The following is a 24,690-nucleotide window of genomic DNA, read 5'->3' on the forward strand; positions in this document are numbered from 1 at the left end:
CAACAATTATATACCTTAACAGGTTTGTAGATTTTTTGGTCTACTCCACAGATTCTCTATTTGCTGACAATTTCCATGCTATTTTACTTTTCACTCTCTATCTGTAACTTTTCGCTTTATTGAGGTGTAAATTGCCAAAAAACTTGAATATACTAGTATATTTAGGTGTACAACTTGATGTTTTGATATACATATATATTATGAAATTATCACCACAATGAAACTACTTATCACCTCACACAATTACCTTTTTTTGTCATTATACCACTTAATATCTACCCTCTTGGCAAATTTCAAGTATACAATTCAGTATTGTTAACTATACTCACTATACTCTACATTGAATCTACAAAATTTATTCATCTTGCCTAACTGAAACTTTGAATCTTTTGACTAATATCTCTCCATTTCCCCCCACCCCCCTAAAGACAGAGAAACAGAAATCATACTATTAATCCCCAGAGGGAAAGTAGGGGAGGGTGGGGGTAAGGGGAAGAGATCAACCAAAGGACTTGTATGCATGCACATAAGCCAAACCAATGGACATGGACAACAGGGGGTTGAGAGCATGAGTTGGGGGTGGGGGAGGTTAGGGGTTAATTGGGGGATGAGGACAGATTTGTAATACCTTAACCAATAAGGAAATTTAAAATAAAATAAAATAAAACCAGAATATAGTTTCAAAAAAAAAAAAGAAAGAAAGATGAATACACTTGAGTGGCCGGATTATTATGACCACCCCATCAGTACTTCATTGACACTTCCAAAAATACTGAATATTGAAAACTTCCTAAGCAAATACTCTCAAGGTTTTATTATTGTTATTATTTGCATAACTAATTCACTATATTGTACTGATGGGGTGGTCATAATAATCTGGACTGTCATAATAATCTGACCACTCAGTATATATTCTATTATATATTTCCTTTATCCATCCAGCCATTAGTAGACATTTAGGTTGTTTTCATACCTTGGCTCTTGGGAATAGTTTTGTGATGAATATGGGAGTGCAGATATCTCTTTGAGATACTGAATTCATTTCCTTTGGATATATTCCCAGCACTGGGATTGTTTGATCGTTTGGTAGTTCTATTTTTAATTTGTTGAGTAATCTCCATAACAGTCGCACAATTTGCATTCCCTCCAATAATGTGCAAAGGTTCCCTTTTCTCCACATTTTCACCAATACTGATGTTTTTTAATAATAGCCACTCTGACAGATGTAAAATGATATCTCATTGTAATTTCATTGGCATTTATTTCCCTGATGTTGAGTATCTTTTTGTATATCTATGACCTTTTGTATGTCTTCTTTAACTAATGTATTTTTTTCCTTTTTAAATACAGTTATTTAGTTTTTTTGCAATTTAGTTTTAGGTGTTCCTTATATATTTTGGATATTAAATCCTTTTCAGATTTAGGGTTTGCAATTTTCCCCCATTCCATAGCTTGCTTTTTTACTCTGTTTAGTATTTCATTTGCTGTGCAGAAGGTTTTTAACTTGATGTAATCTCATTGGCTTATTTTTGCTTTTGTTGCCTGTGATTTTGGTTGCGTCATATTCAAAAATCATTGTTCAGACCAATGTCAAGACAATTTTCCTATGTTTCCTATGTATTCTTCTAGGGGTTTTATGGTTTCAAGTCTTCCATTTAAGTTTTTAATCACTTTTGAGTTGATTTCTGTACATGATGTGAAATATGGGTTCAATTTAATTCTTCTGCATGTGGGATATCCAGTTTTCCCAACACCATTTATTGAAGAAGCATTTCTTTTCCCATTGTATGTCCTTGGCAAATTTGTAGAAGATCAGTTGAACATTAAAGCCTTAATCTATTTCTGGGGTCTCTATTTTGGTCCGTTAATCTCTATGTCTGTTTTATGCCAATACTACTAGTATAGTGTCTTGATTTCTGTAGTTTTGTAACATATTTTGAAATCAGGTATCATTATGCCTCCAGCTTTGTTCTTCTTGTTCAGATTGCTTTGGCTATTTTGGACCTTTTGTGGTTATACATGAATTTTAGAATTTTCTTTTTCTACTTCTTTAAGAAATGCCATTGAATTCTGATAGGGATGGCATTGAATTTGTAGATCACTATGCACTGGGTGAACATTTTAGCAGTATTAATTGTTTCAAGCTATGAATACAAAATGTCTTTCCATTTACATGTCTTCTTTAGTTTCCTTCATCACTGTTTTGTAATTTTCGGCCTCTTGCTTAGGTGTCTTCCTAAATGCTTTATTCTTTTTAATGCTCTCATAAATGGGATTTTTTTCAAATTTCCTTTTTGTATAGTTCATTGTTTACATATAGAAATGCTATTGATTTTTGTATGTTGCAACTTTACTGGATTTATTCGTTTTAACTTTTTTCGTTTATTCCTTAGCATTTTCTACATGTATGATCATGTCACCTGCAAATAGAGATAATTCTACTTTCTCCTTTCTTATTTGGACCCTCCTCTTTCTTACCCAATTGTCCTGGCTAGCACTTGCATGACTATTTTGAATAGCAGTAGTGGCAGGGGCATCCTTGCCTTGTACCTTTACAGATCTGGAGCCAAGTCCACAGTGGGACAGGGCTGCTTATGGGACTCCAGGACCACAGTTGTCAGCCAACAAGGGGCCTGCCTTCTCAAAGTATTCTTCCTCAGTCTTGGACTCCACCAGGGTTTCACAACTTGGACCCCAAGGCTCATAAGGGCACTTGTATTCATGGATTGCTGTCATATCGTTGTTTCTGTGCGGGACTAAATCTGGGGATCTCCTAATCCCCTGTCTTGCTGACATCACTTCAACTATCTGTATTTATATTTATTTTGATTTTTTCCTAATCAGATATGCCAGGAAATTACTTCCCTTTCAAGAAACAAATGGATTTATTTATATAATTATTCTGTTTATTTAATGAGTTTATTAATTTTTATATTTATATATAATAATTTTCTAAATAAACTTTACGATTAGGGAAGGAGAGGGGACAGGGAGAGATTAAAGAATTTATATGCATGGACATAGACAATAGTGTGGTGAAGGTCTGTGGGTGGCAGGAGGGTGGTGGTGGTGGTATAGGGTGGAGGGGATCAACGGGGGGGGGAAGGGAGACATCTGCAATACTTCCAACAATAAAGATAGTTTTGTTTTTTTTCAAAAGAGAGAGATTTTTTTACATTTTATAAATTTACAACCCAGGCAATGAGTGATTACTGAGAGAAAAATATATCAGCACTAAAAGATATTATAAACAAACCAGAATAAAGTTGTGCTTCCTAAATGATGATAGAGAAGGTTGTATAATTATTTTTTTCTCATTGCAATGCCCACCTAGGGGCTTTCTTCTAAATCCAGCTGCAAGACTGTTATAAACCATTCTCTGCAAAGGATTAATTTAGGACATAGGAAAAGAAATATATCTTGCCAGCAGGGCAGTGTTGATTATTTCTCTTGAATGTAAGTTGTACATGCAGCATTCATTTAGAATATCGGTCACTTGCAAGGAGATGATTCCCATATTTGGTGTGAGCAAAACCTACTTGGCTTAGAAACCTAATAACCCAAAGAAGCCAAGATCTCTTGTAACAGCTCTAAAAGCATAACTTCCAGGGTCACCAGAGAAACAGGCCCAATTACAAGAATTGCTGCATTCCAAGCAGCTCAAAGACATGGCTTTCTTTCATGTGTTTATTGTTCTCCCTGGCCAGGTGACATTTACTACACAGGGGTCATTTTACTAGAAGCTGTGTTACCTGGGAAACATAATTAATATTCTAATTGTATCAAGCTTCCAGGAGAACAGAGCTATAAATTAACCAAAAGCCAAATTCTCATTCCGCATAGGTGCTTAGAAATATGGGACCTATTATTTTTTGCACAATTAAACAAATACTAATGCAATTTTTTGTCCTGTCTTTATAACTTAGTATTCCTACCTTAAATCCTGTTTTCTTCTTTTGTTCTCCATGTTTTTACAGGTAAAATATGGAAACTATGCTTTTGTGTGGGATGCAGCTGTATTGGAGTATGTGGCTATCAATGACCCAGATTGCTCCTTTTATACCATTGGGAACACTGTTGCTGATCGGGGATATGGAATTGCATTGCAGCATGGCAGTCCTTACCGGGATGTTTTCTCACAAAGGTAAGGTTTGTGTGTGTTCTAAATAAAAAGAGAGGAAATATAGAAAAAGAAAGTTCACTTGGTTATCCTGTTTAGTTTATTGTATTTTGTTTCCTTTATTTGAAAAAGCATAATAAATAGCAACAAAAAAGGTAGTTATATGACATTTCATTTCCTAAAACATGTACTAAAGTATTGTTTTTCTCATAAAAAGGGGAAAATATCACTGCACATAACTGGTTTTAATCTCAAAAAATAAATAAATATATATATATGTCTAAGCCAGGGGTCCTCAAACTTTTTAAACAGGGGGCCAGTTCACTGTCCCTCAGGCCATTAGAGGGCTGGACTATAGTTTAAGAAAAAACTATGAACAAATTTCTATGCACACAGTGGTGGCAAAAACACCTGGCAGGCTGTAGTTTAAGGACCCCTGGTCTAAGCGACCATTACAACCAGATGACCGGCCAATAGCTATAATGCACACTGACCACCAGGGGGCAGCAGCAGGGGGAAGATGATCAATACAGGAGCTGCCCCCTAGTGGTCAGTGCACACCCACAGCCAACCTCCTGCAGCCGGACAACCAACCGTGGTCCCTCCCCGCAGCCATCCAGCCCCCATCAGGACTGGGCAAGATGGCCTTATGGGCCCTGATCGCCGGCCTAGCCAAGGAACCCTACCCATGCATGAATTTGTGCACCAGGACTCTAGTTGTTATATAAAAGAAAGTACCATTTTAATATTTTTTTAGAATTTTATTGAGCAATTTAGTGTGTGTGAATTTTTACAGACTGTCATAGTTAGCAAAATTGATTTATTTCTAAGAACACCATATAATAACATAAATTTCAGGACCAAGTTAAAGTTCTGATATACTAAAGCACATAATGACAGGGATATTTCCATCTGAATTTATAAAATAATATTACAGTCCATCACTTTATGTCAAAAAGTATGAGGCTTCTTCATGCAATTAAGGAAACAGGTTAATAAAAAATTACACCCATCCCTTGGACCTGGAGAGCATTATGCTAAGTGAAATAAGCCAGTTGGAGAAAGATAAATATCACATGATCTCACTCATATGTGGGATATAATGATCAACATAATTTGATGAGCAAAAATAAATCCAGAGACAAATGGCAGAGGAGATGGGGAGGTTAGAGAGCAACCAAATGACTTGTAAGCATGCATATTAGCATAACAATGGACACAGACACTGGGGAGGGGGGGCTTGCCCGGAGTGGGAATGGCTTGGGGGGAGGGTCAATCAGGAAAAAGGGAGACATATGTAAAACTTTAGACAATAAATTAAAAGAAAACTATTGTGGAAGGTAAATGTGCAAAAATTAAAAATGAATTATAATGCATTGCAAAATTTTAAGTGAGTTGTTTATATATCATCAAATAAGGGCATTCTTTTATTTTGGGAAGCTACATTCTTCTGGAGCTTTATAAAGAGTGCTCCCTTAAAAAAAATTATACCCATCCTTAAATCAGAATTTTCTATTATATGTTGTTTAGTAAAGAAGATTTTGAATGTATATGTAATATTAACAGTATATATATGAGAGACTTGGGCCTGAAAGATCACTGCATTCCATTCTCTCAGCTACAAACAAGCTTGGACCTAAGAGAGAATAGTAATATCTTTCAGGTAGAGGTATAGTCCATTGACACTGATAGTGCACCTTGTTTATATTATAGTATCCTTCTACATATTTTCTAAAAGCAAATGCCAGACCAAGAGGGCAGTTCCAGGTAGTATTAATGCCTCAAATTTCAAACTATTTGAGTTATATTCCTCCAAATTTTAGGATAACGAAAAGCTAGGTGTTTTGTGTTATAAAAAATAAGTCTGAATTATGTTATATCTCTTCCACTTGCTAACTAAAAATCTAGGCCTCCTTTTTGGAAAAATAGGAAGTTAGATGAACTTTAAGGTCCTGTGTTAATCAGCTTTTCTGTGTAGTAAACCACCCCACATATCAGTGAACTGAAAGATGTTATTTCTCAGCTATGAAACATAAGGGCTGTAACTTGTAAGTTGTGCTGTACGTTGTGGGTCTGCTCTCTGCAGCTTCTTATTCCAGGGCCCAGGCTGGAGAAGCAGCCCTATCTGGGGCACGCTGCTTCATTGCAAGAGCAATTGAAAGGAGGCTGATAGAAACCTGCAGTGCCCCTTGTGCTTCTTGCGTGGATGTGGCATATGTCACATCTACCAACAGACCACTAACTGAAAAGTCTCAAGCCCAAGGCCAAAAATCACTGGGATGGACACATGTACCCCACAGAAAGGGAAGATGGGAATAAATAACTATGAACAATAATATACTCTACCAGTGGTCCATTCTGGTTCTTAAAAATTCTAAGTATAAGACAAAAATGAAATATACATAAATTGTAAAGTAAAATGTTAAGATATAGATAATAATTAATCAATCTAAATACATTTATTGATTAGTAGATTCTAAGAGGAAACAATTGGAAAATCAGTTATATCTTAGGGAATTTATCTGCAAGATATTTGCAGTCCAGTGGAAATGAGACCCATGCATATAACACAATGACACTTACTTATATTCAGTATTGGTATTGCTTATTATGTTGTGTTAAATTGTGTAGTTTGAGATATTGAAAGATGGGACTATCAAAGGAAGTTCTTCAGAGGAGGCAAGCCTTGAACTTGACCTTGAAGGGTTAGTAGAGAATACTTAGGCTGAACAGAAAAAAAAGATAATACTTGGAGAAACAAGACAAAGAAGAAGAAGAAGAAGAAGAAGAAGAAGAAGAAGAAGAAGAAGAAGAAGAAGAAGGAGGAGGAGGAGGAGGAGGAGGAGGAGGAGGAGGAGGAGGAGGAGGAGGAGGAGGAGGAGGAGGAGGAGGAGGAGGAGGAAGGGGAGGGGGAGGGGGAGGGGGAGGGGGGGGGAGGGGGAGGAGGAGAAGGAGAAGGAGGAGGAGGAGGAGGAGAAGAAGAAGAAGAAGAAGAAGGAGGAGGAGGAGGAGGAGCAGGAGGAGGAGGAGGAGGAGGAGGAGGAGGAGGAGGAAAGAGGAGGAGGAGGAGGAGGAGGAGGAGGAAGAGGAGGAAGGGGAAGGGGAGGGGGTGGGGGAGGAGGAGGGAGGAAGAAGGACGAAGAAAGAAGAAAGAAGAAAGAAGGAAGAAGAAAGAAGAAAGAAGAAGACGACAACAGAATGTGTTGGGGACCAATAAGGACATCAAGTTAATCTGAAAGGAAATTTGAAGTTTAGATTCATATTGTAGGTCACAAGTAGCTACAAGAACCTATGTCTAGTTCTGGAGCCCAGAAGTAAGCTGAGGAAGATGGCATTTAAGGGAAGTTTGATAAGAAGGATGTATTCAAATAGGCATATATAAGAACAAATCCAAAGATGAGATAACAAAGGCCTGCTCTGCACTGGAAATGAGGAGGAAGAACAAATAGAAGAGATGCTTCTAAACAATGAGCACATTGTTTTCATGTATTTAGAACTGAGGATGGAAAGCATAATAGAATGAAAGGTGATGCCAACGTCTGACAGTGTAAGACCACAGAAAGGTTTAGTGGATCCTAACATGAACCAGGTGGTAGCAAAAAAGAAAAAATCCCTTAATTGTGGTTAATGGCTTTTTATTCACTACAAATATGTGGGGGGTTTTTCCAGACCCAATTATTTGGTCTTTTATGCAAAAAAAAAAAATAAAAAAAGTGAAGCCAATAAAGTCAATATACAAACATAATAGCAATTAAAGAAATGTTCAATAAATTACATCAAGTGTTCCACCTATTATTATCCCTGTGGTGGTTGACCTAACAGAGATTTTAATTCTGAGCAAATGTACTCCAGGAAAATGCTGAAAAATAATATGAATCGTTAGGCATTATTTTTCCTTTGTTTGATTTGCATTTATGGATGTGGGCAATTTAAATTATTCCTTTCTATGTAGTTCCTTGCTAATGACACTCTATGTCTTGGTTCCCTGTACATCTGGAAAAAGAGAGAGCCAGGAAAGAAATTTCTGACAATCATGGATGTGCCAAGTCATCTCTTTCACTAATGTGCCACCTTAATCTATCACCCAAACTCTTCCTGAGTTCAGAAAATATCTGCCTTCATTCCCTTTTGCTATAACCATTTTAAAAAAGAGATCTTTTAAAATAACTGATTTAAAAAATTACAAAGACCATCAAATTTAACCATTGCAGTACAATCTAGAAATTATTATAAACAGCTACAATTAACCAGCTTATTCTGGGCCATTAATTAAATTAGATTACTGGTTGCTGTTGTGATTATTTTCTATGAAAATAACAGTATTCAGGATGATTTTAAATGTTTTTATTGATTTTTACGTAGAAAGGAAGAGAGAGAGAGAGAGAGAGAGAGAGAGAGAGAGAGAGAGAGAGAGAGAGAGAAACATCAATGAGAGAAACACATCGATCAGCTGCCTTTGGCATGCCCCCTACTTGGGATTGAACTCACAACCCGGACATGTGCCCTGACTGGGAATGGAACCCAGGATCTCTTGAGCCATTTGACAATGCTCAATTCACTGAGCCACACTGGCTGGGCTTCAGGATGGTTTTTAAAAACTTTTTTTTAATTCTCACCTGAGGACATATTTATTTATTTTAGAGTGAGAGCGAGAGCGAGAGCGAGTGGGAGAAGCATCAATTGGTTGCCTACTGGGGATTGAATCCAAAACTTAAGTATGTGCCATGACCGGACTTGACCTTTTGTTGCACAGGATGACACTCCAACCAACGGATCCACCCAGCCAGAACCAGGGTGATTTTCAGATCATTATTTCTCAGGTGACTATTGCCTGTACCACAACTTAAACTATATCAAAGTAACTTAATATTAATAAATATTAATATCTAAAATAAATATATAGCTATATAGTAACTGCACTTATTCTCTGTTCTCTGCCCAGTATCTTATGTGCTTATATACTTTAATGACACTTTAAAACAATGATATGAAATTTGTTGTACATTTGTTTCCTACATACTTGCCTATTAGCGCACAACTATGATACAACCAACTACACACACGGAGTGAATGGGCCTTAGCTTTGGCAAGCAGCGGGTTAAGCATCAGAGTCATAAGCGATAGTGATACACTTACTTAGACATGTGTATCTAAATGGACATGCACAGAAATAACGTTTTTAAGGACCAGAAAATGCTATAATATATATAACCATAGATTTGTATAGGAGAGTTTTGTTTCCTTGGTCTGTATAAATCCTAGGTAACTTGGCAGTAGAAGTTAAAGTATTTATACATCTCATTAGATGGGTCAGAGTACTTGTGCAGTGGGTAATGTTTGCAATTTTCTGACACAACTTGTTCATCTTTTTTACAGAGAGGAAGGGAGAGAGATAGAGAGCTAGAAACATCGATGAGAGAGAAACATTGATCAACTGCCTCCTGCACACCACCTACCGGGGATGTGCCCGCAACCAAGGTACATGCTCTTGACCGGAATCGAACCTGGGATCTTTCAGTCCACAGGCCGACGCTCTCTCCACTGAGCCAAACCGGTTATGGCCAAGTGTTGTTTTTTATATTTTAGTTGCAGTTGACATGAAACTAAATATCATATCGTACAACATAGTGATCAGACATTTGTATACCTTAGGAAGTTATCATCCCTTTAAGTCTAGTAACCACCTGGCACCATATATAGTTATTACAATATTATTGACTATATTCCATATGCAACACTTTATATCCCTGTGACTATTTTTATAGCTTGAAATTTGCACTTCTTAAGCTCTTTTTCCTTTTTTGCCCATCCCTCCTAATCTCCTCCCATCTGGCAGCCATCAATTTGCTCTCTGTAACTATGTTAGTTTCTATTTTGTGTTTATTTATTTTGTTCATTTAGGTTCCATATATAAGTGAAATTATATAGCATTTGTCTTTGTCTGACTTTTTCACTTAGAATAGTACCCCCCTCTATGTTCAACCATATTGTTGCAAATGGTAAGATGTTGTTCTTTTTATGGCGAAGTAATATTCAAGGGTATGTATTACATCTTTATCCACTCATCTATCCATAAGCACTTAGGTTGGCTATTATAAATAATTCTGCAATGAATATAGGGGGGCATATATACTTTGGAATTCATATTTTAGATTTCTTTGGATAGACACCTAGAAATAGAATTGCTGGGTCATATGGTAGTTCTATTTTTTTGAGGAACCATCATACTATATCCATAGTGGCTGCACCAATTTACAACCCAACCAACAGTGCATGAACATTCTGTTTTGCCCACATTCTCACCAATATTTGTTCTTTGTTGATTTATTGATAATAGCCATTCTGACAGATATGAGGTAATATCTCAATGTGGTTTAGATTTATATTTCCCTAATGATTGGTGGTGTTGAGTATATTCGCATGTGTCTGTCTAATTATGTCCTCTGCTCATTTTTTAATCAGATAGTTTATTTGATGTTGAGCTATATAAGTTCTTTATATATTTTGAATATTAACCCCTTATCAAATATGTCATTTGCTAATATCTTCTCCAATTCAGTAGGTTGTCTCCTTGATTTGTTGATCGTTTCCTTTGCTGTGCAAAAGCTTTTTAGTTTCATGTAGTCGGTCCCATTTGTTTATTTTTGCTTTTGTTGTTTTTGCCCTAGGAGATATATCCAAAAAAAAATTACTAAGGCCAATGTCAAAGAGTATATAGTCTATTATTTTTTCTAGCGTTTTTAAGGTTTCAGGTCTTACATTTAAGTCTTCAATCCATTTTGAGTTTATTTTTGTATATGGTGTAAGAAGGTGGCCTAATTTCATTTTTTTTTCATGTACTGGTATCTGTCCAGTTTTCCCATCTTTAATTGAAGAGACTGTGTTTACCCCATTGTATATAATTTCCTCCTTGATTGTAGGTTAGTTGACCTTATAGTTATGGGTTTATTTCTGGTCTCTCTATTCTGTTCCGTTGATCTATATGTCTGTTTTTTACCAGTACGTACTGTTTTGATTACCATAGCCTTATATAGTTTGGTACCTCCAACATTGTTCTTCTTTCTCAAGATTGCTGTGACTGTTTAGGGTGTTTTGTGGTTTCAGAGGATTATTTTTTCTAGTTCCCTGAAAAATGCCATTGGTATTTTGATAGGGTTTGTATGGAATCCGCAGATTGCTTTGGGTAGTGTGGACATTTTAACAATGCTCTCATTCTTCCTATTCACGAGCACGGTATATCTCTCCATTGATTTCTCTTTTCTCCAGTTTCTTTCTTCAACATCTTAAAGTTTTCTGAGTGCAGGTCTTTTACCTCAATTCATCAAATGTTTTATGTAGCCCTTATCTTATGATAGTTCTTAGTATAAAAATGCTATTTCATCAAAAGTTTCATTAAATACATTTAAGAATAGAAGATAACTAAATTAGTCAGAGTAAAATTATTATTCTGTTGATAACATTGACTTCACTGTTGATCTTGTAATCTTAGCTATTCATAAGGCTAAAAAGGTGACAAAAAATATTTCTTGAGCTTTTAGTGTGAGCTCACCTCTGTTCTCAGATTTTAGTGGGTGTCAAGGAATAATTAATTCATGGGTCTAATTTTATACTTCATCTATAAGAGTCCCTTTTTGCCTATTGGCTTTTATTCCTAAACTTTGGGAATAGAACCACCTAGTGGCACAGAAACAAGGGCATTTTTTCAAACCTCACAGAGAATGGTTTTGTTGGATTCATGATAGTGACACAGATGCATAAACAATATATCAACCTAATCACTGAGTTACAAAATTTTTAAATAGATTGTAAGTCTCTTTTTATTGAAGATGAAACTAGCCCAAAGGAGTAAATGACTTGCTCAGAACCACACAAAAAACGGGAAAAATGTCAAGATTTCTAATTTTATGTTCAGTTTTCTAGTCATCATATACTCTGTCTCCCTTTGTCTTCCTCTTAAAAGCATATACGAATACTATCAAACATACTACATCATGCTTTCTGTGTGTCAGACTCTGTGTTTTTTTTATTTTTAATTTTATTTTTCCCATCACCATTTATCCCCTCTGTGCCCTCTTCCCCTGCCACCCATCACCTTCCACCCCAACAATCACCATACTTTTGTCCATGTCCACGTCCATGAGTTCTCTCTCTCTCTCTCTCTCTCTCTCTCTCTCTCTCTCTCTCTTTAATTTTTTGCTCAATCCCTCCATCCTCTGCACCCCCACACCCTCGAGCTGTCTGCCTGCTCTCTATCTATGAGTCTGTCTCTATTTTGCTTGGTAGTTCAGTTTGTTCATTAAATTCCACATATGAGTGAAATCATAGGGTACTTGTCTTTGACTAGCCAATTCACTTAGCATAATGTTCTCTAGGTCCATCCATGCTGTGGCAAAGAGTAAAATTTTCTTCCTTTTTACTGCAGAGTAGTATTCTATTGTGTAAATGTACTCAGCTACTGATGGACACTTCAGCTGCTTTCAAATCTTGGCTATCTACACTAATAAAAGAGAAACATGGTAAAATTGGCGTACGATCGCTACCCTTTTCATTGGCTAATCAGCGAGATATGCAAATTAACTGTCAGCCAAGATGGCGGCTGGCAGCCAGGCAGCTTGAATCTAACATGAGGCTTGGTTGCCTCAGTGACGGAGGAAACCAACGTTCCCTGCCTGTGGCTGCAGGCCTCTGAGCAGGCAGTTTAAGAAACAGTGTAACAAATACCACCAGACTTCAGCCAGCAGATTCGCAACATTGTATGCAAAGGCCAGAAATCTTTCAGCCGAGGCCTAAGAGCTGGAGCCTCAGAGCTAAAGCTGGCCCAGAATAAAAAAAAAAAAGAAAAAAAGGAGCGGTTGGGAACTTCAGTCACCCCCAGCCTGAAAACAGCCCTCAGCCCCTCACCCAGACTGGTCAGGCACCCTAGTGGGGACCCCCACCCTGAAGGGGGTGTGACCAGCTGCAAACAGCCATCATCCCCTCACCCAGGCTGGCCAGGCACCCCAGTGGGAACCCCCACCCTGAAGGGTGTGTGAACAGCTGCAAACAGCCATCATCCCCTCACCCAGGCTGGCCAGGCACCCCAGAGGGGACCCCCACCCTGATCCAGGACACCCTTCAGGGCAAACCAGCCGGCCCCCGCCCGTGCACCAGGCCTCTATTCTATATAGTAAAAGGGTAATATGCCTCCCAGCACCGGGATCAGTGGAGCCACGAGGCCTCCCGGCACCGGGATCAGCGTGACAGGGGGCAGCGCCCAAACCCCCTGATCGCCCTGCGGCTCTGTGTGTGACAGGGGGCGGGGCCACAACCTCCCTATCCATTCTGCTCTGTTCGTGACAGGAAGGCGCCCCAACCCCCTGAGCAGCCCTGCTCTGTGCCTGATAGGGGGAGCTCCCCAACACCCCCCCCCACGGGCCCTGCTCTGTGTGTGACGGGTAGAGCCATAACCTCCCCATCGGCCCTGCCCTGAGTGTGAGAGTGGCGGCGCCCCAACCCCCTGATGGGCCCTGCTCTGTGGGTGATAGAGGGCGGCACCCCAACTCCCCTATTGCCCCTACTCTGTGCGTGACAGGGGGCAGCGCCCCAACCCCCTGATTGTCCCTGCTCCGTGCGTGACAGGGGGCAGCGCCCCAACCCCCTGATTGGCCCTGCTCTGTGAGTGACAGGGGGCAGTGCCCCAACCACCTGATTGGCCCTGCTCTGTGCATGACAGGGGGTGGCGCTGCAACCTCCCCATCGACCCTGCCTTGAGTATGACAGGGGACGGTGCCCCAACCCCCCAATCGGCCCTACCCTGAGCGTGACTGAGGGTGGCATCGCAACCTCCCAATCTCCCTGCTCTGTGCATGACAGGGGGCAGCACCCCAACTCCCCAATCGGCCCTGCCCTGAGCCCGACCAGGGGCTGCACCTAGGGATTGGGCCTGCTCTCTGCCACCCGGGAGCAGGCCTAAGCCAGCAGGTCGTTATCTCCCAAGGGGTCCCACACTGAAGCAGGGGGTCCCGCGGGGGTGAGGCCGACGGAGTCCTAACGAAGCATGCCCGACTCCGGAGACAGGTTCAAGACACAGTCTGAACTTTATTGTTTAAGTACAGGGATATGTATAACTTTCTGGACCAATCAGAAGTTTATAACATCCTTAGGGCAACCAATGGTAGGAAAGTTAGGGTACTATGTAGGGGCTTTAGGGGGCTTACTCAGGCGGGCGTTGCCACTTCCCAGTGTGCCGAGGAAGCTTGTATAGGCGGAGTGCGCTCACGCCATTGCATCCGCCACTGCACTGAGATAAATCTCCTGAGCTCTTCCCACACCACACTGCGAGAGGGCACAGGCCGGGCTGAGGGAGCCCCCTTCCCCCGAGTGCACAAATTTTTGTGCATCGGGCCTCTAGTTGTAAATAATGCTGCATATATTCTTTTGAATTAGTGTCTTGGGCTTGTTCAGATAAATTCCCAGAAGAGGAATCACTGGGTTTTAAGGCAGTTCCATTTTTAATTTTTTGAGGTAACTCCATACTGATTTCCACAGTGGCTGTACCAGTCTGTACTCCAAGCTGCAGTGCATGAGGTTTCCCTTTTCTCCACATCCTCACCAACACTTGTTTGTTGATTTATTGATAATAGCCATTCTGACAAGTGTGAGGTGCTTCTCTGAAGAGGACATACCAATGGCTAATAGACATTTGAAAGGATACTCAACATCACTAATCATCAGAGAATTGCAGACTCTGAGTTCTTAAATGTGGCAAACTATAATGTAAGTACTGTTATTATCCACATTTTCTAGATGCAGAAATTAAAACATAATGAGATCAAGTAATTTGTGCAATTTCACAAAGCTATTGAGCAGTAGCACTAAGATTTAAATCCTGTCTGGTTCCAAAAATTGATAAGCAGTGTTTCAAAGAGGTGTCTCTCTCTCTCTCTCTCTCTCTCTCTCTCTCTCTCTCTCTCTCTCTCTCTCTCTCTCCCTCTCAAAAAAGAATTAATAACAATCCTTGATTTATTATCTATTTTCATTATTCAAAAAGTAGCCATAAGTGGCTATTTTATTTGCTTTTTCCTGGTGCCCTGTTAACTCTTAGAATATCTAATGTTTACTTTGTATTTTTACTTGGATTCACAACAGAACATTAGATCTCTTTACCTCCCCCTATTTGAATTCTGCTTACAATTTACCTCTTGGGTCCTGCCTCATGTTGACAATTCCCTGAGTAAAGGCATATATTTGTTTATCCTCAGGGCTACCTTCATGCTCGCATAGAGTGAGGATTCAGTAAATATTTGATGCATGAATTAAAAAATCTACCTAACTCTTTAGTCAAAGATTATTATATTTACTTATAATCAAATAAATTAAATACCAAACTTTGTGCCCGCTTAATATTTTAAAAGTCTTCTATTTTCTCTTATCATAACTTTTTTTATTTCTTGCTTTCTTCAATTTTCATACAGTCAGTAATAAAAACTGACAGGAAAAGAAAACAAATGTATCACACATCTATCTTTCTTCCCAGCTCCCTGCTGTAATAAGTTTTATACTTTTATTCTCACAAGGAAGGTGGAAAATAATTTTTTAACTTGAAAGCATAGAACCATAATCTTTTTATCCCCCAACCAGAATGAGATACTTTACAAGTGCTTCTTTCCCTTTTCAGTAAGAGAAAAAAATCAGCCTCCTCTAATGGCCCAGTTAACAGCTCCAAAATCAATTAACATGAGAAAATCAAAGAAAACAGTCATGGTGTATTTGAAAGAACAATAAGAAGGAACAACTTGACAGGAGAGAATATTGACAGGGGATGTAGGTAGAGGCACTAAAATTGAATGTGTTATACCAGGGTCTTGATAGCTACTATTAATCACCTACTTCACTAAACACTTTATATATTTCATATAATGTTTGCCATTATAAGGCAAACTGAGACTCAGAGTTAACTACATTACCAGGGTCACAACTAATGAAAAAGGGAGCTAGTACTCGAACCCAGGTTAGAGCTCATGGCCTCCCTCTGGACCCCACACTAGCTCTGTGGGGCTCTGAGAAGATCATCTGGACAGAGTTGCATTTCAGGAGTCCAAGGTTTTGGGTTAGACACAGAGAGAGCTTAACTGAGGTAAGCCATTTGCACGGCTGTTGTAATACTCCAGCTGTGAAGCAGTGAGAATATTCTCAATGAAAATGAGAGAAAAGATTAGGAAAAAATATACCTTTGAAGAGGACTTGGCAGGACTTGGTAGAAACCAGGGGAGTGCATATAGTCCAGGAACCTGCAAGGGCAAGGATGTCAGATTCAAATGGCCACAAATAGTTCCCTCTTTTCTTTCAACTCTATTATTTTTCATTCTGAGTCATCTACTACAACCTTTGCATCAGTTCAATTTTATCTCCAGGGAAAACCAACTGGAAAGAAATTTCTAGGAAAACAATGATTATTTTAAAATAGCAATGTGATCATTCACTACCCAGTAGATATTTATTTTAAACAATCTTCCAATTTTTGCTTCATTGTTGCTCAAATTACATTCACAAATCCCTAGTAGTATTGTTCTTCTCTCTCACACATCAAATAGTATTATTTTTAAATTATATGTGCATATATGTGTGTGTGTGTGTGTGTATATATATATATATATATATATATATATATATATATATATGTGTGTGTGTGTGTGTACACATATGTAGTATATATACTAGTAGTATATATACTACTAAAACCAATTGGTTTATTTCATTCACATTTTCTGTTCTAGATCACAAAAACAAGATAGTTTAAATGGGCATGTTTATATAAAGCAAGAAAGGAAAATGTTTCAGGAATCACAAAACAAAAGAAAGAGGACATTGAAAGTTCACTTTCAAAGAGAAATAGGAGTAGAATAAAGTAATAATATATATTTATGTACATCTTCTTATTTAAAATAGTAATATATATTTTAACCTATAAAGTATTAAAGGAAATTAATTTCTTATGTATATATATAAAAGGCTAATATGCAAAGTATCCCCTCGGGGGTTCGACCAGCAGACCAGGAGTTTGATTGCTCGCTATGATCACCAGGGGTTGGCATGGAATGAAGGAAGGCCCCAGCCAGCAGCCTGCAGCCAGGGAAGGAAGGCCCAGCTGGCAGCCAGAAGGCCCCGAACAGCCCTGATCGCTGACCAGGTCTGGGGACCCTACCCGTGCACAAATTTTGTACACCAGAACTCTAGTGTATAATATACAGGTTGAGGCAAAACTAGGCTTATAGTTGTGAGTATACAAAAACAGTTTTGTATTATTATTTATTATTGTATTATTTTCACTAGAGGCCCAGTGCATGAAATTTGTGCACATGAAATTAGATCCCTGGTCCTAACTTGGCAATCGAACATTCCTCTCATAATCCGGGACCACTGGCTCCTAACTGCTCACCTGCCTGCCTGCCTGCCTGCCTGATCGCCCCTAACTGCCCCCCCTGCTTGCCTGGTCACCCCCAACTGCCCCCCTGCCAGCCTAGTTGCCCCTATCCGCCCCCCCCCCGCTGGCCTGGTCACCCCTAACTGGCCCCCCCAACCGGCCTGGTTGCCCTTTACTGCCCCCCCTGCCAGCCTGATTGCCCCCAAGTACCCTGCCTAGCTGGCCTAGTCACCCTAACTGCCCCCCTGCCAGCCTGGTCACCCCTTACTGCCCCTACTGCCAGACTGGTCACCCCCAATTGCTCCCCCCCACTGGCCTAGTCACCCCTAACTGCCCCCCTGCTGGCCTGGTCGCCCCTCACTGTCCCCCCTGCAAGCCTAGTTGCCCCCAACTGCCCCCACTGCAAGCCTGGTCGACCCACGCAGCCTGCTCAGTCGTCCATTCAGTTGCGATGGTCACTTAGGCTTTTATATATATAGATATGAACAATTATAAACCTACTTTTGCCCCACCCTATATGTATCTATATATATAAAAGCCTAAGCGAATATCTGGTTGACCAATCACTATGACGTGCACTGACCACCAGGGGGGCAGATGCTCAATGCAGGGGCTTCCCCCTGGTGGTCGGTGCGCTCCCACAACCAACTTCCTTAGCCCCTCCCCCAGCCTGCTGGCCCCGATCGGCCCGGATCGCTAGCCAGGTCCACAAACCCCACCTGTGCACTAATTTGTGCATTGGGCCTCTAGTATTAAATAAGGATTAGGCTCTAGAAAACTTTGAAAGGAATGTACTATTCCTATTTCAGATCAACCCCCTTTTAAAACACCTGTTTTAAACATAGAATGTTGAATTCGGGAACTTCAACAAAAGAGGAAAATGAGGTAGCTCATTTGTTAGTCTTTTTTTCTATGTTTCATGAATCCTCATGGAGCTATTTTTATGACTAAGATCCTGTGAGCTTTACCTACCACTCTGACTTCTTATTCTAGTGGAGACAATAAGAAATTTACATTTGGTTCAGTGTTTGGTCTAAATAAATAGGAGTATAAGTACAGTTGATGATATGCCCAGTGTGTAAATATTTCAAAAATATTTATCATAATGTCTCTGTATGATTTAAGATTGGTTTTATGAATCTTCCAAAGCAGTAGCCAAATTTTAAGAAAATTACAAGCCTTAACTCTCAAGAAGCATGCAGTATTCTCACTCTGAATACAAGTCCAGCCATCAGACAGTGCAATCCCACTGAGTAGATTTTGAAGTGTTACAAGATTCTGTTTTCTTTATACTTACATTGTATAGTATTTTAGGAACACTTCATCCATGGTATAAGAATACCCTTTATAAACAAGCATCTTTATTAGACTGTTCTGAGGAGAGTGCTGAGGTACTGGGAAGATAAATGACGAGTTGAGGTGCAAACCAGCATTTCAGCTGGATAATGAGCCCACGACATTGGACCAAGCTGCTTTGCAAGAAGTCAGTCTGATCAGCCTTTCTTAAAATAAAATTTCTGCTATTGCTAGATCGCAGTAAGTATTGTGGCATTCAAAGAGCATTTGTTTTACAAAAGGCAAAGGTATTATAATGGCATATGTTAGGTGTGACTAAAGGGTGTTTTTAACAGACATTTCAGAATTTAAAACTATATTTTTGCACTTAAAAGTACATATGCACTCACATGTGTGTGAACACACACACACACACACACACACATGCACACACATACTCCAGAGCAGGGGTCCTCAAACTTTTTAAACAGGGGGCCAGTTCACTGTCCCTCAGACCATTGGAAGGTCAGACTATAGTTTTAAAAAAAACTATGAACAAATTCCTATGCACACTGCACATATCTTATTTTGAAGTAAAAAAAATAAAACGGGAACAAATATAATATTTGTATTTGCATGTGGCCCGTGGGCCATAGTTTGAGGACCCCTGCTCCAGAATCTAAGCCTCTCTCAAAACACTTATATTTCCTCATATTTACATCACATTTTTCTACTCAAAGCATCCATTTTACTCCCCAGACTTAGCCCCAAGACGTTTTTTACTGTTTTAAAAATTCAATCTCTTTTCAAAGGGAAAATTTGATGCCATTGAGGATAATTAAAGAATGTGCTACTCTTTCATAGGCCCTTTAAATATTGCAAGCATGGTAACGTGCAAATAAGCACACGTGCTTCCATGATAATTATGTTGATAGAAGAAATAATTGGACCATGAGACATGAATGAGATTTTGGCATGCATCTAGATGACTCTAATATACATGTGCGAAGCCCAGATGGGAAGTTGGGTGACCTGCCAAGAGTCTAACCCTTAGTCAGAAAATGCCCTGGGGAGTCCAGGCGCCCAGTCCAGTGTTCTACTGCTATCCTTTCCTGCGAGTATTTTTTGTTAAAAAAATTAGTGTTTTGCCCCTAAAATTTACTAGTAAAATAAATGTTTTCAGAAACCCATTTATATCTTACATAAAAGAGTCAGGAGTATCGATTAATAAATATGTTTAACAGAGTCACAAACATGACCAGAATACTACTGTTGTAAAACTGTCACTATGTCATAGACATACAGAAAAAGTTGCACAAATGAGAGCGTGCTATGGATTGCATCGTCCCTAACTTATAGAGAAACTATACCGTAGCCACTGAAGACTTACCACGTGCCAGATGCTATGATAAGTATTTTAAGTCATTTAATCCTCACAATAATCTTGCAAGGTAAATACTATGATTAGCCTCATTCTCAGATGAGAAACTGAGTCACAGAAAAGATTAGCAGTTTTCAAAGGTCAGAACGCTAATAAACGGCAGAGCCAGGTTTGAACCCATCTGTCAAATACTGTATTTCCCTAGTCCCTACTCCCACAAGTCTAAGCACACGCACCAGTGTGTACCAGAATAGCAAGCATCCAAATTGGCTTCATGCCTGCTCAGGTAGCTGCCTTTTCTCATATTCATATGCTGATGGGAATTTTAGTTCATGTGAAATTCCGGTGACTTTCAGAAACTTAAACAGCATGATAACAGTGAGAGCCCTCCTGTACAATGAGAGAGCAGAACCAATCAAAACTGAAGCCACCGTGGATCTGCCGATCAGAAGTAAATAAAGTATTGAAAATTGAAAGCTGTGGAAGTCACTGCAGTTATATTCCCTCTGTCTTTTCTTTTGCTACAAATAGATTTTAAAATAGATTTTAAAATAGATTTGTAAGATTGTATTTGCCTAAAACATAATCCTTCCTTCATGAAAATTTTCATTCAACATGACTTTCCAATTGGTGGAATGCGTAATTGCCTCTTCTCTATCTCATTGCATAGTTCCTTGAGCAGCTCAAAAATACTAACATCATAACTGTCTACTGACATGTAAATGCTTACTGATATGAAACAGAACCTACTATTTCTAGAAGTAAACTATAGCTAAGATAAAAATAGAACATTTCCATATAGAGTAACATGTCTGAGTCCATACAGCCCAGAATGATTAAGAGTAACAGAGGCACGAATGATTTTTTGTCTTGGTGAGCATAATTCCCTGCGTTAGCACCTGCTTCAAAAAGAGAAAGATATACCTACAAGTGTGCATTCACTCTTTTCTTAATAATCTATTCTATGGAGCTCTTTATGTTTGAAATACTATTAGTAACTATTAAAGATGATTGAAATTCAATATGCTTTTATAGTACATATTATTGGTCTCTAAAATGTATATAAAAATGTACCTTCAGTGATATTCTTACCAATGTTCCATGTGGAAGAATGATGGAAAGAGCCAGGAACCTAAAAAAACTTATGGTGGTCTTTTTGTTCTAATACAGTTATCAATATTTTTCCATAATTATGTTTTTGGCAGTGACATTTTTATTCTCATGATTTTTATCAATTTTGGAGGGGGATTCTATTAATTAACCAAGATCTTTCTATTGCTCCCTATCAAAGCCAGCGTGGCTCTTCCAGGCAGTCTCTCATATTCTTTGAGCTAATCAACATGAAATTTACTATTGTGAATTTCTTCCTTTCCCTGTTTCTTAGCAACTGCAGAAATTTCCCAAACAAATTACCTCTTAACCACAATATATTCAGTGAAGTAACACTGAATACTTCATTAGGTTGATGAGATAGAATAGACCAGACAAAAGCCCTGACTGAATTTAGGACATGGGAGTCATTGAAGAATTTAGTAAAAACTAGCTATAAGCAGAAGTTTGCTCTTTGATCGGTTTATATGCAATGAAAGAAACTATCAGGATGGTACTAATTAGGAAGCCAGCCATTGCTGTATTTCTAATGTAAACTCCCAGAAGACAGGAATTTTTGTTGCTTTATTCAGAGATGTATTCCAAGTATAGAGAAGAAAGCCTACCACATAGTAGATCTTTGATGAATATTAATTGGATAGTAGATACAGAATCACTTAAGAAAAGTGAAAGACCTAAACTAAAGTGAAGGGTGGAAAAGGAAAGATACTGTAAAGGTAATATTGACCATCAACTAGAGACAGAGATGGAGGAAAGGTGAGCCAAATATCCTTAGCCTTGCTGTTTGGGAGACAAAGAAGTAATTCACAGAAAAGAAACCAGGAGAGGAAAGAGGTTTGAAAGTGCTAATTTTCAAGTCATGTCCAGTTTGAGATACTGAGTTTGCATTTATAATAGGGAAATGTAGAGCCTAGACCAGACAGTGCAGGGTGGAAACTTCAGAGAGAGGCTGGAACAATGGAAATGGACTTAGGCAAACTCTCCATGAAGATAAGCAAGCCAGAGACATAGCTCATTTAAAAGGCATAGAGCCCAGCAGTGTGGCTCAGTGGTTGAGCATTGACCTATGAACCAGGAGGTCATGGTTCAATACCCTGGTTGAGGGCTGGATCCCCAGTGGGGGGCATACAGGATGCAGCAGCTGATCAAAGATTCTCTCTCATCATTGATGTTCCTATCTCTCTCTCCCTCTTCCTTCCTCTCTGAAATCAATAAAAATATATTTAACCTATAAAAGGCATAGAGACACCCTGGCTAGGTGGCTCAGTTGGTTGGTGCATTGTCCCATACACCAAAACCAAAAAAAGGTTTGCAGGCTCAATTCTCATTCAGGATACATTCCTAGGTTATGGGTTCAATACCCGGTCAGGGTGTGTATGGAAGGCAACTGATTGATGTTTCTCTCTCTCTTTCTTCCTTTCTCTCTAAAATCAATAAGGACATATTCTCAGGTAAGGATTCAAATGGGGGTAGGGAGGATGCGGCCCAGAGATAAAGAGAAAATGGTTGAGGAAAAACTTTTTCAAATGTCCCTTTTTATTTCCTCTCCTTTCCATTCCATAGTCACTAACCTAATTGAATCTCTTAGCCCACTGTGTCTGGGAACACAATTATCTTTTTCTCTCCAAACTTATTCAAACCTTATGCATTCTGTGGGTTCCAGCTCATGACCCTCACTCAGTGTGTCTTCCCTAGCACATTCAGCTCTTATTAAACCCTTTATTGTGTTTCTGTACCACTTTTTTGTTAATTAATCATTTCTTGTGTTAGTAACTTGGCATTTTAATTTTCATATTCAGTCCTGTATATATTACTCCCACTCTATATTATCTCATTTAATTCTGGCAAAATGTCTTTGAGGGAAGGATTATTGTACCTATTTCATAGATTAAGAAAATGAAATTTAGAGGCCATAATGGAAAATACTTTGGTATTGAATATATAAACCTAAATTATACAAACCTAAGTTATAATGTCCTTTTGCATTTCCCTCAATTCCACTTGTTTAATTTCTTCCTCCTCATTAACCATGAGCTCTTCTTCAACAACCAATGTCACTTTTTCTAACTGCTCTATTGACCATATCACACTTTTTTTGTTTTTTAATCCTCACCCGAGGATATGTTTTCCATTGATTTTCGGACAGAGTAGAAGAGAGGGAGGTGGGGAGAGAAAAACAAACAAACATAGAAGTGAGAGAAACATCGACCGATTGCCTCCTGAACACTCCCCAACTGGGTTTGGGGATTGAACCTGAAACTGAGGTACATGTGCCCTTGACCGGGAATTGAACCTGAGACACTTTCTTCAGTAGGCCGACACTCTAACCACTGAGCAAAACCGGCCAGGGCATATTACATTATTTTTCAAATCCTTTTGTTGTGGTGGCTGTTCATTTTGTCTCTATACAATCCTTGTTATTAATCAGCTGATTTTCTAACTTGATCTAGTGTCTCGAACAGTTCTTTGCCTACAGGGAAGGGACTTCACAAAATGGTATTAACTAGGATATTGGATAAAAATTCAGATTTTCACCTAAGCCTACCACCTACTTGCCCATTATCCTTATTCCAATAAAATATCACATATGTTTTCTTTTACTAGCAAAATGGTTCCTTGAAAGTAAAAACTTTGTCTCTTATAGTCACTAAATCTTATTTGGTTTCCATGGAGGGTGATGAAAAATTTAATGTTATTTAAAGTAAGATATTTTTTTTTTTTTTGCTTAAAGAAACAAGTTTCCTACTCTGTCTCCAAGACTACCTTCCTAATGTTTTCCCCCTGCATTACATCATAAAGCTGTAAGGTCCCTTGTTGACTTAGAGTCACAGAACCATAGACTCTTGAAACTAAAAGAGTGGTAAGTTGTCATCTGTTTCACAGCCGTCTTTAGTCATGTTACTGTGAGGAAGCAAAGTTCCTGAGAAGAGCGCTAAATGGGCCATAGTTATATGGATTATCTGCCAGAGTTTGGATTACAGAAAACTCCAGATTTCCCTACAGTCCGTCATGTGTACTTACTTCTACCCCATAAACTAATAACTAAAATCCTAGTCCAGCTCCAACATTTTAAAATGATATGTAACTTTTGAATCAGGCACGGTGAGGACAAAAACAAAAACAGAAGAGACTAAAAGGATCCCACAAGGTTCTGCTTACACAGCCTCTCCCTCCTCCCCCAGCTCCTCATGCCCACTGTCTTCTCCACTCCCTGAGGGCACTCCAAGGCACTGGCCTACTCAGGTGTCTGCTTCCCTCTTGAGACCTTCACTCCTCAATCATATTGACTCTGGCTAACTCAGCTTCCAGCCTCACATAATTAGCCTGCCCATAAGGTGAAATCCAGTCACTTTCATTGCCAACTTCCAATGCCTTTCCATAGATAGTACCAACTCTAAGGAG

General features: G+C 39.1%; 1 protein-coding gene across 1 annotated transcript in view; it reads left to right on the plus strand.

The window, feature by feature from the left end:
* Positions 1–24,690, plus strand: part of GRID2 (glutamate ionotropic receptor delta type subunit 2) — a 1,375,820-nt gene that overhangs the window by 1,224,969 nt on the left and 126,161 nt on the right. The window contains exon 14 of the mRNA XM_036339775.1: positions 3,978–4,144. Coding sequence (XP_036195668.1) covers positions 3,978–4,144 — 167 coding nt within the window. The remainder of the gene's footprint in view (positions 1–3,977; positions 4,145–24,690) is intronic.

This window comes from Myotis myotis, unplaced genomic scaffold (genome assembly GCF_014108235.1).
Source record: "Myotis myotis isolate mMyoMyo1 unplaced genomic scaffold, mMyoMyo1.p scaffold_m19_p_1, whole genome shotgun sequence".
Classification (NCBI taxonomy): domain Eukaryota; kingdom Metazoa; phylum Chordata; class Mammalia; order Chiroptera; family Vespertilionidae; genus Myotis; species Myotis myotis.